Genomic DNA, 17,189 nt, shown 5'->3' on the forward strand with positions numbered 1-17,189 from the left:
CTGGTAAACCGCTTATCCCTCTGACTGCTTGTGCATTTGTGCAGAAAACTTCAGAGTCAAACTGACCAAACCTTCATATCAGGGACCAGAGGTGACCCGGATCTCCGGCTAAAACAGCTGTCTTTAGTGGAAGACCTCGCAGTGACCAAGCCAAGAGGCGGAACATGCGGTGAGCATCATAAGCACTTATGATTGTTTTTATATTTATGAATATTCAGAACAAATGGCCTGAACTGTGGAGCAGGGCATTGTGTACAAAATATTTTGTCTGTATGAACACAACTGTCACTTAGCACCTCTCTTTGTCCTACACCTCAAAATCACTTTTTGTATGCAGTGCATGAAATTCAGCATGCATCACAAACTCACACATTTGTAAGAGTAACAGCACTGGAAAGAGTCCAGAGCTGCAAAAGGAGAGGATCTTGAAGGGGACAACATCAGCCAAATAAAAAAGTTTTTATCTTATTTTAAGTGTTTCTGAAGCACGTACTATGGAATTCACTGGTTGGAAGAATCCAGCTTGCTGTTATGCTTGAATTTTACTGTAATTTATGCAGGAATGGAATCTAACTAGCCTAATCATTGGGAACTTCAGTAGCACTTTAGAATACGGCCATACTTGCCAACCTTGAGACCTCAGAATTAGGGAGGCATTCAAAAGGGCTCTTGGGGGGTTGATAAATAAATTTTACAGTGTTTATTTATTGGATAAAATAAGTTAAATGTCACCGTTATTATTGGCTGGCCGGAAACGGCTGGTGGCCAAATTCAGAGGCTGCCTCCACCTGAGGACCCGGCCTTGGCGGTCTAAAGAAAGCCGGGTAGTACGTCACGAGCTCTCTCGGTGGAGTGAAACTCTGCCGTCTGCTCCTTGCTATCTAAAATATAACCGGGCGCTGGCGTAAATTCTTGACCGTCTCACACTTCTGTTTAATCAGTTTTCTGTTTGACATTTATTCAGCTGTGTGAAAACCCCGGAGGAACCCTCCCGAGCGTTTAATAAAGTTAAAATTAACCTAATCTAATCTAATAACTTTGATCTCAGCCAAATCAATTTACTCACAAACAAATAAAACACTGAAAAAGCCAAACAATTACATTTTTAAGTTATCAAAGTGACTTATATATCATGTTTAACCCGAGTAGCGAAAGACCGTGGGGGTTTGAAAACGATGTGTCGGGTGTTTGGTGTTCTCGCCAGCTCAGATATTTGAAGTTGACACAGCTACATTCTTGCCTCAAAATATGTTAAAAGTTTATTTTGCGACCCAGAAAGAGAAATAAGAGTAATATTAAACTAAGTAGCTGCCGCCATTGTTGGAAACTGGAATTGGCTGGGCCGCACTATGAATTCTGCGATATGGTTTTTCAATTTTGTTGTCCGGGTGGAAAATCGGGAGAAATTTGGGAGAATGATGGCTCCGGGAGATTTTCGGGAGGGGCACTGAAATTCGTGATTCTCCCAGAAAAATTGGGAGGGTTGGCATGTATGAATACGGCCTGTGACTAAGGGTGTAATTCTGCTAGAATTAAAGTAAGAGTAGAGTAATAATAATATTTTTTTTATACAGAAGAAGAAATAATTATACTGTAAGTAACTTTAAGTAATGCACATTTATAGGTATTTTACAGAAAAGGAGAGACAAGTGATAAACAATAGTAATTTTAACATTTTTGGTGCAGATCCACAAACATTGTGAACAGTTTCTGATTGTAACTGAACTGACTCCACACTACTTAAAATTACTCATGCTATAATTATTTGTTTTTTCTTTGTACAAACTTGAATCGCTACCCCCTATTTATAGCATATCTACTGCCAAATGTTTGTAGGTTAAATGTAATTACATGGTCGTTTCAAATAAAATACATTGAAATTCCATTTAATTCTGGGACAGTTACACCTTTTGTTGTGGGCCATTGTTCAGCTGTTGAAAATGAGGTGACATAACAAACAGTTTATTGTGTCCGCCTCAACGTTATTGTACCAATAAAACTACCACTACAACAACATTGTGACAAAGCACCAAATATTCACACACTCAACCAAACACAGACACAGGTGGCATTGTTGCGGCTGAAAATAAATACAGCCTCGATCTCCTCTCATTGCTTTTCATTTAACAAAAAATTACTTAGCAAATATTGTTTTCGTGTCAGTTCCAGTGTGGATATTTGTTTTTACACCAGCCATTCTTAAACTGTTAAAAAGTCTCCTGCACAGCAGCGAGCTATCAACAGCAGTGGACTCTATGACCAGAGACCAAAAAGCTCTGAAAGCCCCTGTGAGAAAGATGAAAAGCACGCTGTAGGGCATCCTTCAAGGCTACATCTAACCATCAGAGAACTTCTGTTAAGAACTGCACAGGCCTTGCATTTTCAAGTGGACACGTGCAAGATGAGTGGATATTTCCTCTGTGTTATTACGCCAAATACGGAGAACGTACAAAGTGGTACCTTGTAATACAGTGCAATGAAACACAGACCGACGGCTTAAAGAAGCTTTTCAACGTCTGTACGAGCGCGGCGTCCCTCCCCTGGTTACAGTCAGTCATGGAGCAGATTGGACTCAGCGCTCCCGATGCGGGAGTGTGTTTGAACAGATAAAGATGTCAGAGGAGTCCCTGCTCTTTATCAGCTCTCATTGTTAGCCTCTTTTTCTCTCACCACACTCAGTCTGCTGAGACTGAAGTGCTTTGACAGTCTCTTCATCTCTGACTCTACTTAGTTGGTGTGAAGCAACTTAGCTGCATGAGCAGCGAATTGCAGGCTATGAGATGCCTGACCGAAAAACGTGCAGGGCTCACTCACCATATCTAGTAGCTAAATGAAAAAACTACAAAAAAAAGCCTACAAAATTTAAATCAATAAAAAAAATTGTAAACATCTGGTATTTATTAACGTACAGCTCTGCTACGGTATTCTTAATGACAAGGAAATTACTGTAACTGCCTGCTAGGAATTTGATCAACACCCCAGTAATCTAGGGAGAAACAATTACGGAAAACATGGCAGCTGACATCGTGCTGTCCCGACCAATTACACAGGCACGCTTATACCGCCCTGCTGTCCGCTCTGATTGGCCAGAATAGACTTAAATCAATATTGCGACATAAGGAGACACTGCCACTTAATCAGCAGGCCCTTTAACCCCTCCTCCACCCTCACCACTGGGTATATGTCGCGCCACGCCGAGGGTGGAACTGCCGCTGCGAGTTACACTCCGTCATTCTTCTTTACAAAGTATCATAAACGTCCAGGAGGATCCACCGCCACATTAATCAGGCACATTAGGCAGCTAACGGGAGAATACTTACAGAGGACATTAAGGCTGTCTCTGGATCTAGCCCAGGAAATTAACTACTCACCAGACAGTCACAATCCAAGGCAGATATGAGCGATGGGAGTAGGGAGCATGAAGGTAGGATGAGTCTGTCTCTGGCTTGTACACAGAGCCGGTTTGACAGAAGCAATTAAGCTGCTCAGACTTCTCTGCATAAGATTCAGCGCTCACTTCAGTGCAAGGAAAGGGTTTGCACACAGCAAGGTTTCTAATGATTATGCTGCGCGACGATAGCAGGAGTTGCAGGAGCTCGCTCATAACACGACCTTCATGGCTAATGTGAAGATGGAAGATTATCCCTGCAATTTCATGAATGTGTGTGGTGTTGTTGTTATTTCAACAATTCTTTTATTTGTGCGAGCTGCTGAAATACCGCACATCTTTTCTGACTAGAATTCAGAGGTCAGTTCTGAAACAAGAAATTGTTTAATGCTGAGCGTGAAGACAGAGCTCCAAGTTATTAATGCTGCAAATGTTATGAATGAATTGTTATTTTGCAGTATCAGTACTTTCTTCACAGAGGCAAGTTCTATACACTTAAAAGGCTTTTGTCAAAGTTGCCCAGGAGGAGAAAAATTAAGTCTGTTACATGGATATGGATTTATGAAGCAAACCATGGGTAACCACAGCCAGTGGAGGCAACCTGAAGAAAGAATAACTTGTTAATCAACATTACAGCAAAAGCTATCACTCCTATGGCTTTGGTTGGACTGTGCTTATGAGGCACCTGGAAAACAAAAATATGCCTGCTAAAAGAAACTTGGCTTTCTTTGGAAGAGTGCTGGATCTGAGCCAGAGGTAACAAGAAACTTATTTTGGATTGTGTGAACATGTATAAGGTGATGCAGGCAAGCTAAGTGAAAAAAAGAGGACAATGACACAAATGAGATATCAAAATTGCCTCAATCTGACAACACGGCCAATAGAAGAGCTTGCACTCTGGCCAAAAACAGTTTGATGACCGTGGCTACATGGAGCAGAGCAGGTATGAAGTAGAAGAGGTCCATACTGGCTTTCCATAGATTCACACACAGTAAATGCAGCTCATATGGTGAGCTTTGCATGAGCCTTACACGTAGCTGTCAACATGATAACCCAGAATAAGCACAGACATAGCCTTATTTCTTCCTACACAGAACAAATTTGTGTAAACAGCACAAATTCCCAAAGAGGTTTAAAGAAAAATCATGTAACCTGATATTTCTTTATAATTTACTGTAATTTAGGAGGCTGGAGTAAGTGGAAGCACCATTTCATGTGATGTGATTCACTGTTCTATGTTAAAGTCACTCTGTGTTTATTTAATCCTAATCGTCCAGGTCACAATCTGTCACCTTTATGTATACGATCACAGGCTATTATTAGCAAAAAAGCCTTCCTAAGTGAGCAACAGTAAGTATGCTGCAGGTGGGGCTTTTTGTTTTTAAAGAAGAAGCATCCTTCTTCACCTAATCGTCCTCCAGAACACACTTAAGACAATTTAAGGTGATCAATTATGGTAAATGTTCTCGTCTACTATAGCTTTTAATTTTTGTTAACCTTCAAGGTGAATCGTGCCAGCATTTAACAGGAAACATGACCCAGCAATGTGGTGTTTTTTTTTTAATATAAACTAACATCACAGCCATTTAGAAATGGAAACAGACCAAAGGCATTTTCATTGTGGGGCTTTTTGGATAGATCCAGTAGAAGCAGAAAAAATAGTGGGACAATTAAAGGAGAGATGACATGCAGCAAAGAGCCTCAGGCAGAATCTAACCAAGACACTGCAGGAAGGGCCAAACCTTCTGTACACGGGCCTGCACACTCATCCAAATGAGCCGTGGGGGTGCTGACTGATGTGACTGTTTCTTCTTTGGGTTTGCATTGAGTCTCTTGGATCCCGTCTCAGTGTGACTTCCTTTGTTTGCATAGCAAAGCCACTTTTACACTTTTTTGTTTTTTGGTCTCATGCTGCAGGTTTAAAAGGGATCGTATAAAGAAAAAGTTGTCAGTTGTCACTGCATATCAAACATGCTCTTTCATGTTGTTTTCCAGAGCTTGTTTTCATTTTCTTCAGGGTGCATGTGTGCTAAATGTCCTAAACATCATTTCAACACTTTCTATAAAAAATGCACTACCTACCTAATCTTTAATATAATTTGTATAATGGGCTCATATGTGGGTTAATTATAATGGCAATTTGAGTTTCCATTGCAAATTGCATTTGATTAACTTAAATGGACTACAGACATTTTAGATTACATGTTGTTTACATTTAACAGATTTACTATTAAGCATTTAAACATATTTTGCAGGTATATCCACACATAAAGGTTATATTATAGATAACTAAAATAAAATAACATTTGAAAACCAAAATCTTGTTAACTAATATAGAAATAAAAACTAGTCTTAAAAGTAAAGAACTACAAAAAATGATGTTGTTAAGTTGAAAACCTATCAAAAATAGAATAAAATAAAATATGCCCAAATTGTTAGTTTCATAAAATATTTTATTACAGCTTGCCCAATGAGACTTTGATGGATGTCTACAAGACCGGGAGTCAACTGCTTTCAACAAGTTCTGTGTTTTTATTGTTATACCTGTATAGAGTTTCCTAAATCTTGACATATGCCTTTCATACAATAATAATTAAAATAGTAAAACTAACACAGAAAATAATGAAAACTAAAGAAAACTACACTTTTTCAAACAATAAAAACCAAACAGAATCAATAAAACCCACTCTGGAAACTAAATAAAACCAAACTGAACTAAAACCGAAGAGTAGACACATACACAACATTACTTAAGAATGCAAACCCTTTACATACTAGTACTGCGCCTGTCTATATATCTGAAGTCATATTTGCACAGGGCATCACCTTGGTACTGCACTGCGCTGTAGCAGCTCATGTAAAAATAAATAAATAAAATGTCACTCTTTGAAAAACATCAACAGAAACCTATCTGAAGCATGCGATGGCACCGTGTTTATGCGAGAGCAGAGATTGCGGGAGTCTTTTTCCCCCCCCCTCTTTTCAGAAGTTGATCTTACTGACCTTGACCACGTCTTCGTCTGTTGAGCGACATGTCGCCGCTTCAGAGACGTCAGTAACAGAGGCGTCAGTTCCAACAGTCACCACCTTTACAGGAACAGCCACCGTCTTTCCAGTCAATACAGCGGTGTTCAGAATCTCAGAGTCCTGAAGATATAAAAAGAAGACAGAGATCAAAGCAAAGAAACGGTTAGAAAGTAACAGCTTAGAAATGAAAGTTAATCATTTGTGGATAAACCTTCAGACTAATAACTGATGGATATCTTATCTTATCTTATCATATCCTTTATCTTTTCCTTACCTTACCTACAATGTTTTTCATAAAAGTCAAACTTAACCTGCCAACACTAGTCAGTTCCATTATGTATAAATTGGCACTTGCTGCCAAATCACACTTAACTAGGCTCTGTGAAAGAAACAGAAGAACCAAATGCTCCAATTTGCCCCTGGACTGCAGTAGAGATCGTTCCAGTAAATGACCTCAGTGATCAGGCAGCCCCGGTCCTTTAAATCCACTGGCACAGCTTCATTACTCTGAACAGAAATCTTAACCTTTCATTACAGACACACACACACGCACGCAGTCACACATACACACACCAGCATTGTCACAGAAGATAATCGGAACCAATTAAGATAAGTCTGAGTTAACTTTTTTCTCTCTGAAGTGACCAAAGCACATTGGATTGTCTCTTCTGCCTATTCAGCCCAAAGAAATTGCACTTCAATTACACAAACTGCTACAGAACCCTGAGCGCCACAGTAAATAGTCGCTACTAAGGTCAAAGTGTACTTTTCAATAGTTACAGTGTAGAGCACGGATATATTGCGCCTGGTGAACTGAAGGGACTTCAGCTAATTGTAAAGCATGACAAAAGTCTCTATTTTCAAGATGTTTTCATTCTGCTAAAGAGACAGTCTCACAAAAGCTCAGATTTCCTTGATTTCAATAGGCGAGAACCCGAAGGCATCTTTTTCTGTCCCCACTGTATTGAAGCTTTGCCAGCACTGAAGATGTTTTCCTACCATTTTTTCCCCCCTTTTAACAGAGAAATCTTCCTCTGGAGTGATGCCTGTTGAATTAAACGTCACATTTGTTTAGTGTTTTATTGCTAAACCTGACAGGCACAGACAGGACCAATCTACAGTGTCTGACTTCCTGTCCATATTCATATGTATTCCACAGTCACTGGGGAAGTACACAAGAGCCGTGCACTCGCTTTCCAAAGACTTGTTTGTGAGCTTTCCAGTGGAGCTCATTCAAAGAGAAAGAAAAAAAAAGAAAAGGAGGATTAAGTTTGATTGAAAGAAAGCTCGTCGTTTGTAAGGCTGGTCATTTGTAGCATCATTCAGCTTTGGAGTGAAATGATTATTAGCTGAGCCAAGAGATACCGATGAATCACAAAAAAACCCACTTAATCTTCAAATGGCGTTTCATTACAATTTTATAGACTGTGACAGTGTTATATAGCAATATAAACCCTTCTCTAGCTGTGCCACTGACTTTGATTCAATTCGTCTTAAAACCGAGGAATGCTGTAAATTAATTCCACGTCTGCTGGGATTCCTCCATTTTCAGAGGGTCATCTATAATATATGATAGGGTAAATGGTGGGGACCTGGTGAAAGCTGGCGCTAATGTTAGATTACGGCAGCTGGATATGACCCAGCGGGCCGAGAGCTGTAGAGAGCGAAGCCTGGCAGTAATAAGCCACAGCGGGATCGCACGGTGATGCATCAGCGGTCCGCACGCTCGGACATAGACAGCGCAATTAAACACATAATAGAGACCAGTGGCGAACATCAGCAGGTTAAAAAAGTGTGAATGAAGAGACAATGAAATATGGGCCTGTGAAACTAAAACAAATGTACGTGTTCTTACTATAGATCAGGCTGGTCTTTGAGATGCAAGCTTTATTTTGATAGTTCTGAATGTGCCATTTATAATACCATTGCTACTTTTAGCATGTAAAGATTTTTCTGAAGGCCTCCTCTGCGTCGTATCAGAAACAGCGGGAGGAAACAGCAGCCTTTGATAGGACCAAATACGTATTGCATTTAATGTGAAATTGGCTGAACAGGAGATAAGACACGCTATAAAATAATTGGTTTCTGTGTCGTGTCACGAAGCGAGCTTCCTTTGTACTGAATGCAGCAACTCTAACAAATTAACACATCACGTCAAAATGCCGTATTGCCACTATGTTATCTTTTAAATTATTTACGATTTATGATCTGTTGTTACAAGAATAACAAGGCCTAAGATGAGCCGTGACAAACAATGTTTTCATCGGGAGAAATGACGAGAACGATATGCGACATACAGTAACCGCGAACGTCGGCAGCATGGCTACTGACTTATGAGCAAAACGTACAGTTAAGGATATTCTGTGTTTATATGTCATATGTCAATGTCACCTTTAAATAGAGAGTAGGGAGTATCTTTATCAGATAATATTATTTCTTTAGGCGGCCTTGCAGGGAGGAAAAAAAGATACTAGGCTTCCTTATAAAGACCCTTAACAAAACAGATCCTCATGATGACAGCCAGGCAAAGATGCTATAGCTTAGTCACACCTGAAACACCATCTCCAGTGAGCATTGATTTAGAACAGTGATGTGCAGCATGCATCTGAAAATGACACACACATTTAATAAAAACTGAGTACTTTTTATTCCTTCATGCGAAGCAGCAATAAAAATGAGAACTGGCCCGAAACTGTATTGTACCAATCGAGATGTTCTCAGATTTGAACGGTAGTGTCCTTCACCTCTGCATGCATTATATAGATTTTTAGCCGATACTTTTAGAGACACCTCTAAGTATGTGGGTTGAATGTTAGTTTGCATCTCACTTGTTGACGCCGGTGTTTGTGCTTTACTTGCGAGCCGGTCTGGCCCCTCAAGTCTAATACATGGGATTCTTTTTCGTCCAATAAGGTGCAGGAGAACTGCCTGTCTGCTTTATCAAGGATCTCTCTGTTAGCATTCAGCACGCTGCTAAGGCTGGTAATGTGCTCTGGGCCGTAATTTCTGCCCGTGTCTCACTTGGATCTGAAAATAAGTGAGATTTATGGTGTCAGCCTGAGTGACACAGGCAGCATGAGAAGCAGCAAAGCCCGTCCCGTCCCGCTGTTGCGATTAACTTCTGCTTCAGCCCGGCGTTAACACATCCATATTCTGACCCCGCCATCGGCGCTGCAGCTACAAATGAACAGGTCAAACACATTGTCGAGTTGAGGATTTTAGGGCCTGCATTATTCATAGCGCGGCAGACAGAGGAGAGTGTGGTAAATACAGTGCAAATGCTAAGCGTGTGCACCTGTTTGTGTCAACCCCCACGTCAATGTGGCTGTCCTGAAGCCAGCAGGATGCCAAGATAAAACAAAAACGTAAAAAAAAGAGAAAGAAAAAGACATCAGCATTGAAAAATTCCACGAGTGTTTTGGTTTGACTGACGACTCATCATTGGATGTGAGCCTCTTTATGATCTTTCATGTCATTTCAAGAGCAGGTGCATTAAGACAGCCGTGATGCCTGCCAATAGTCAGCTTAACTACAGTGAATGAAATATTCATAGTTGTGATAAACATTTTCATCCCTTGGTGATAAAGTATATGTACGTGTGAAGAAACTGAAATGGGACAACAGGAACGGCGAATATGCTGTAGACATTAAACGCCACTCAGACAGTGTCCTGGAGCTATTAAGCAGACTAAAAGAGACATGTCCTTTCATCAGCTTTCTCTCTCCACATTGTGCAATGCTCAATGTGGCACTTCCTCCCCTCGATTCTAGTGGGCGTTTAATTGGCTAGAAGAGAGAAACATGGAGGAGAGTGGGAATAAAGGCCTTGGTAGCGCCATGCAGAGCGATACATCACTGCATGACAGCGCATTGAAGTGGTGGGATGATTGTGAAGCCAACACAGTGCCTTTTAATGAGGGTCTCTCTCTCTCTTTCTTTCTCCCTTGCGTCGTTCTCTTTTCATCCCACTTTTACTTCTCCAAGTAAGAACAGGTTACTCTCCTGCTTCTCATTTCCCCCTCTTCCTTGTCTCCTCCCAGCTGATGGGATAAAGGTGGCTGCGGTACGCGGCCCATCTCCGCTTGGCAGTCAACCCTCACTGCCTCCTAAAAGACATCTAACCGCCTTTCAGTAGCAGTGCCGTGTCTGGGGTACATGCCGGTCAGAGATCTGATCTGCTCATTACTGTGGGCTGTGGCTGGCAGAGAGAAGATTAACTTGATGGCTGCTTTGATACTTGATCTGTTCAGCTTAAAAGGAGATGTAATGAGGACATGGACATGGATGAACTGGCACCTCAGAATAAAATGTATTGTTAAGGGGGCCACTTTTGTAGATACCTCAGTCAATAATTAAGAGACATCAAAGAAAGGGTACCTTTTTCCCCATTAAAGTACAGAATAGAAATAAGCCATGAAAGGTGTCAATGCGTGAAAGAGTGTATATTGGGGTTTGTGCCGTTTTTTCCCCTTTAAAATGCACCGACACTGCCTCGGTAGGAAAAGAGGCAACTGATTAGCATCAGCTGTTTCATATGTACTTCATAATCACTGTGAACATCCATAATTAGTCAGCTGTTTCTCTAGCAGCTGACTAATTATTGCCTAGTAATATTCAAACACTTGTACAATATAGGCATTACGGTCCAGCATTTTTAAGCTTTTAAGCTGTTTTCACGCATGAACTCTGAACTACGTCGGCAGAATCGAGTCAGGACACTGTCTGCTGTTGCTCTCTGCACAATGTAGCACACAACAGTACATTCTCACTAGTGGAAATACAATACTCCATTGGCTTCCCGGGGCTATTCTAACATAGATACAGCTGGAAACTGGTACCAGGGACCTAGTAGGGTGTCTAAATGCATTTTTGTATTTTCATATGCAGCTTTGGTAAGGTCACAGCTTTATTCTGCTTATATACAGTACATCCATTTCTACCCCCTTCACAACAACATGCGAGAACTAAGATGTGTATGCACCGATTACAGCAAAGGTTTACCATTTATCAAATACCACAATGAAAACAAGTTACATGCTTGTTGGTTTAATCATTTAAAAACTGAAAATCAGGAAAATAAGAACTTAAGTTCTGGTCTGTTGTGGGCATTTTCGAAAAATAAATAAATAATGCTACTCGTTTCCCACTATTACACTTTTTATACTGAGGTGAGCCTTTAATGGCTGCAGTTTCTTATGTTTCATATGCACTGTCAAAAAAACAAACTGATTGTGATGATTGGCTATACAGCGAATAAAGCCATTTCAAGTTATTCAAATATTCATTATTTGGTGAACACTTTAGCTGAATCCTTGTTGCTGCTTCGACTCTTTGAAGTCCCTCAGAGCCTCTTCCATCTAAATCTGACTATATAACCATTTAGATAGTCGGGTCCTTGACTGAGGTGCCTCTTAGTGAAGTAAAAGAATAAATCATCTTCCTTCTGTTCTTTATTGTCTTCTTGCCCTCACACCCTTCAAAAGAAGGGCAACCAGTGATGTATGAAGAACTCCTCTCGTTTAATCTGCTTGCACAGTTATGCAAGAGGATTCGCACAACCATTTATGGACAGTATTGATCTTTTAGTCACGCTGACTTGCTCTCAAATGTAAATTATTTATGAGTGCACATAAGTTATGGGTAAACTCTGACTATGTGGAAGTGTCACAAAGACATGCTGTAGACAGGCCAAATCTCTCCACAGGTAATTGCTTTATTTGTGCCTCATTCCTTAGCCTGTGTGGATTATTAACAATATAAATAACTGTCTGCAGTGCGTGCGCTCTGGTTAATGTCGTAAGATCTAAATAAGTTTGTAAAAAAAATAAAAAAATTACACAAATGCATTGCAAAGGGAGACATTTTTAGTTTAATATGACATAGTGAACGGGCATTCAATTATAAAACTCTGCTGCATCTATTCATCTTCAGGCAATCTGTAAACCTGCCTGTCCATGAAAATACATTAACAGACTTATTAGTGTCTGTGCTTGCAAAATTAAATATACGTGGATAATTGAGGACTGCTCAGGACAGAGCCATCCTCAAGAGCCCGTTGGCCCCGAATTGCCACCCTTGCTGAGAAAGGGAGCTTGTGAATAAAACATGGCTGCCTGCGGAAGCTCTGCATTTTAAGTTTATGGGACGAATACTCTTGCAGTTCTCATGAATACTATACCTATAATACATCTAGATCAGTGGGTCAGAAGGGAGGCGAAGACGTCCCTGGCGAATTTCCATAACAGTCAGAACCCAGAATCAAGGTCAGCCACCATGGACACAATCAGCTCTGAGCTCGCCTAGAGATGAGCGCGAAAGCTGCAGGGGCTCAGGGGAGGTAGCCGGTCGGTGCTTTGAGTGATGCTGGCTCCGGTACACCTCGTGTGTGCCCCTGCTGTTTGCCCATTGTGTAAGAGCCCAGAGGCCAGAAGGCAGGGAAACAACCCCGCCTGTGCCAGTCTGCTCAATTTCAGCCCGATATCTATCACACACAGCCGATCGATGAAGAGTTCTTCAGCAACAGCCAGCCATGCCTGTAGGGGGATGACCTCTTGATCTCTGTCTGATTTCTTCACCCGTCTCTGATCGAGATCCATACTGCCAGCTTAGCTTGGCTTAGCCTGGCTTAGCTGCCCTCTGGACACAGACCTCTCTCAACAGGCGCAAAGGTCAGCTCTATTGGAGAGTCCATTACTGCTAAAAAAAATACACACATTCCTTTCAAACCTCAGTGGGTAAGGATTTAAAGTCAGAGTGAATAGAACTGGACCGGAATGTGAAGTAGGATGTTAACAATCATGGGGAGATGTGAGATATGGACACGTGTCACTCTAAAATTGATCTGTCAGTCTGCATCCCGCCCTTTGCGTCATCCCTGCATTTTTCTTCTTTTTTGAGCTGAACAAACTTTTTTTTTCAGCTCAACTTGGCAAAGTCAGGATAGAGAGGTCTGCAGCGAAAGCGATTTAGGTTCAGCGCAATGTATTAGAAAAACAAAACTATAAGTGGTTCCACAGGGCGGTGTAGGTCCTGGGCATTTTCTGTAGGTGCTGGAAAATAAGGCTGTGCACAAATACGGTGTTTTATGCATGAATTATGCAACGCTTCGGAGACCATCTTCCGAGATCTGCAGAGGCACAGTAAACAAGTCCTCTGACCTGACTTGTAGAGAAGCTTTCCAAACTGCAGCGGAAAGGTTAGCTGTCTTAATGGTGACCCGCTAATTTGCAAATGTCACTGTAATGAGCAAGCTTTGAGAGGTATCATCCTGCTCACCTATAATGTTTGTTCTCTGTTTAATAAAATGAGTTTAAAGTCTATCCAAGTGACAATGGCTTTGCCATAAAAACCTCAGTGTGTGTGCTCGTTTGTGTGCAGTGAAAAGGTGGTTGTTCTCGCCGTAAGTGCAGTTATGGGGTGTCAGTCCCTATCGAGAGCATTTTTACATCCTGCGATGACAAAGGAGCAAAGGCATGTAGAAAATGTTTAGGCACGCAGTCTTGAGTACTCAGATCATGGTTTAGAAAAGCATTTGTCACAATCGTCCGTCCTAATTAGCATTACATGTAGTGTGCCACGTGCATACGGCAGCAGCCTCAATTAGTGCTACCACTTCATCATCAGCCTCTAAGCTGTAGTAGATGCTAATGGACTGTTTGCTTGGCGTGCATCCATCAGCTCTTTATTGTAAACTGCATGACTCATGAGAAGGGGAAAAATGCAATGTTTCATTAAAACAGCAGGGGTATCCAACACAGGCTTGGCCGTAGTGGAATAAAGTGGCTAAGCTTTTCAGAAGACCAAAATCAGGTTTTTGGGAGGTGGGATGGGTTTTGGGGGAAGGTGAAAACTGTACAATGCATGATTGTGTAATACACAGCTTGCATGATTTTACCAGTGCCCTTGATGGGTTTCTGCAGGATTAGCTGGGATGTAAGTGCTCATATCTCTATGTCTGACTATATGTTTGATGAATGGCACTCCAGATTTCACTTGCCTGGTAGAGAAGATATGCTTTGCAACAGAGGGAATGGAATAGTAAGGAGTAAAATAAAACATTGGTTGGAAGATGCTGATAGATGACTTTATCATGCGAGAGCAGAAGTGGCCAGAGAGGGCCGGGGTGATGATGTATTGGTTAACAATACATCGAAGCAGTACGTGAAAGCTAACGGCTTCTTTCATTTCTCCTCATCTCTATGCCTGAGAATGCTCGTGTGAGTGAGCACAGTTTGGTGTCTCGGCTGGAATAGGAAGACTGATGAGTCCAGATATGATGTATGCCCTGTCCTCCCGCTCCCTCTCCATCACCGGGCATCCACAGCATGGGTAATGATGATGAGGGTAGCCTGGACAGGAGCACATTACTTTACGATGGCAAAAGATAATGGACCAGCCTCCTACTGTGCAGGGGAATCTGCTCAGGCATCCAATTACTGCCCTTAAAATCCATCTCAAGATGACAGAAAAAAACCCACAAAGCTTTTTCACACTTTTACTGAAATGGAGGATGCCCGCATTAAGGAGGCAGAGGTTGAGAAGGGAGGCAATTAATCTGCATTGTTATTAAATACATTTATGCTCATCTGGAGCAAACAGGAGAAAAATACAGAGTGGAAAGAGGTCTCAAAAAAGAAGAAAACATCTAAAAAGTAGGGGGAAGAGGAGACAAGCTAGGACAGCCACAGTGGTATTACAGTCGACAGAGGGAGTTCAGAAGCCTTCCCTCGCTCTAAACTGACGGAAACTTTTGAGTACTCTTTTCATTTTCGTCTTTTGAAATAATTGCTGCATTTGCAGAACTCCTGCTTCACGGTTTGAAATTGGTGACAAAGTGGAGAGCAGCGCTCTAAGCCCTCCCAGTGCAGGTGGATCTGTGACAACACACAGGAGGAGCCCTCTTCAAAGAGAGCAGAAAAAGGAGCGCTCATCTTTCAAAACGATGTCAGTGCTTTCCCAGAAGCGTCACCCATAGCAGAGCCATTCACTTGGCATGGGTAATGAAATAAAAGGAGCTTTTTATAATAATCACTTCAAGCAAGGGCGCAATAATTTAGAACACGCCGTAAATGGGGAGGGAATGGGTCCGAGGAGCCGCTGGAGTAATAGACCATAAATGTGATCAAACCAAAAATCAGCTTCCCATTACTAATACTCATTAGCTTTATTACGCTATAACCTTTAGAGACGTGGTCAGTTATGGATCTGCATTGAGTTTATGAGATTTCTGCTCAAAAAACAATTAGAGCGGTTTTTAAAGTACGAGTGACAAAATTCACTCCAGCTTATTAGACTAATTAGAGCTAATTACAGATGAAAAACACTTTCTAGAGAAGCTGTTGTGTCAACAGATGCCTTCAGCATGCTTTATGAAGTTTGGAAAATTGCCCTCTGTGATTGCGTTTGTCTGCCATCCGCTGCTTCTGCTCTTCTATGTGCTTGTTTTTCCATTTTTTCCATATTATCTATAACTTCGATGTGATGTCAACATTACTGATTGTTAAGCACGGTTACCTTAAAAAATTACAACAATAGCCATAATAGAGAAAGACAAATGCAAATAAATACGCAAATACTGGCTACCTGGAGCTCCAGCAAGTCACATTTTTATATTTCTGTGACACAAAATTTTATATACCCTAAATTTGCAGGGTGTAAAATTTTCACTGCGGTCAACTGAGTTCTGTTTGCTATCAAGTGCATACCTTAGCAACAATGGCTGTTATAGGAAAAACATGTTTAAGTCACCGAAGAGTATAAGAAAAGTTAATTTTAGAATGTAGTTTATAAGTTGACAGGCGTGTTTCTACTACTGTTGGCTGGGATCTGGATCCGTCCCTGAGCTTTTCCCTATCAGTGGACGGCCGTCAGTCCACTGTTTATGCCAGCTGTCAATGCCAGGTGAAAAGCCCCCACTTTTATTTACTCTGGAAGAGACTGTAAGACTCTGTGAAAGGAGTCCGATATGAGTCAGTGAGTAGGAGAAGCTCATTTCAGTTCAGCTGAGGAGATGCTCAACTGTCGGCAAATGCTGCTGTTTTTGTGCCGTTACCTACTGTTAGCCTCTGTTAGCCTCTGTTTGCCAGCATTAGTAAAACTTTCTTTAAAGTGGGCCATTTTGCACCCACAGTCTAGCGCTAGACTGTGATGCTTAGCAAATAAACTCTCATACAATGTGAGAATGTAATCGAACTGTTTGTAAGTGGAAAAGTCAGATTTTTTTAAGCCTACATTAGCCTGCATAATGCTAGCTTATATTCAGGTGTTGTTGCATAGCCAGCTCTTTTTGTGGTGACAGGGACACGACAGGTAACTGTGGCAATAACAGGAATAAATGAGCATGTTTATGTATGTTAGAGTCATGGGGAGGAAGTGGATGATATTTTAATAAGATGCCAGTGACATTGTTGCATTCCTTCGGATTTTAGCTTCTTTGGTGAAGCAAACACCTTCTGTGATGATAAAACAAAGGTACAGTATGATCCTTCATATGTTAAGAATATAAATATCCTTTTGCAGCACGTCTTTTCCTTTGACGTACTATAAATGTGATTATGGAGTACTCAAATATGGTCATGGTTATGATATGGATCATGGCAGCTTGCACAAACAGCAAACAATCTTCTGTGTATTTTTAATAGATTAATTATGGGTTTATGAGAATGCATCAGTTTATTGGAAGATGTAATGAAACACTATTCTATGTATATTTTCTATATACATTTTCTATTAAATAATCTAAAAAATTACTGGCTGTGCCTTTAAAAACGCAACT

At 41.1% G+C, this 17,189-nt stretch overlaps 1 protein-coding gene across 1 annotated transcript in view; it reads right to left on the bottom strand.

Moving 5' to 3' along the window:
* Nucleotides 1-17,189, bottom strand: part of si:dkeyp-14d3.1 (transmembrane protein 132C) — a 147,562-nt gene that overhangs the window by 17,076 nt on the left and 113,297 nt on the right. Inside the window, exon 5 of the mRNA XM_006803131.3 lies at nt 6,392-6,535. Coding sequence (XP_006803194.2) covers nt 6,392-6,535 — 144 coding nt within the window. The remainder of the gene's footprint in view (nt 1-6,391; nt 6,536-17,189) is intronic.

The sequence above is a fragment of the Neolamprologus brichardi genome, chromosome 12 (assembly GCF_056152115.1).
Source record: "Neolamprologus brichardi isolate AB-2024 chromosome 12, ASM5615211v1, whole genome shotgun sequence".
NCBI classification, from domain to species: Eukaryota; Metazoa; Chordata; class Actinopteri; order Cichliformes; family Cichlidae; genus Neolamprologus; species Neolamprologus brichardi.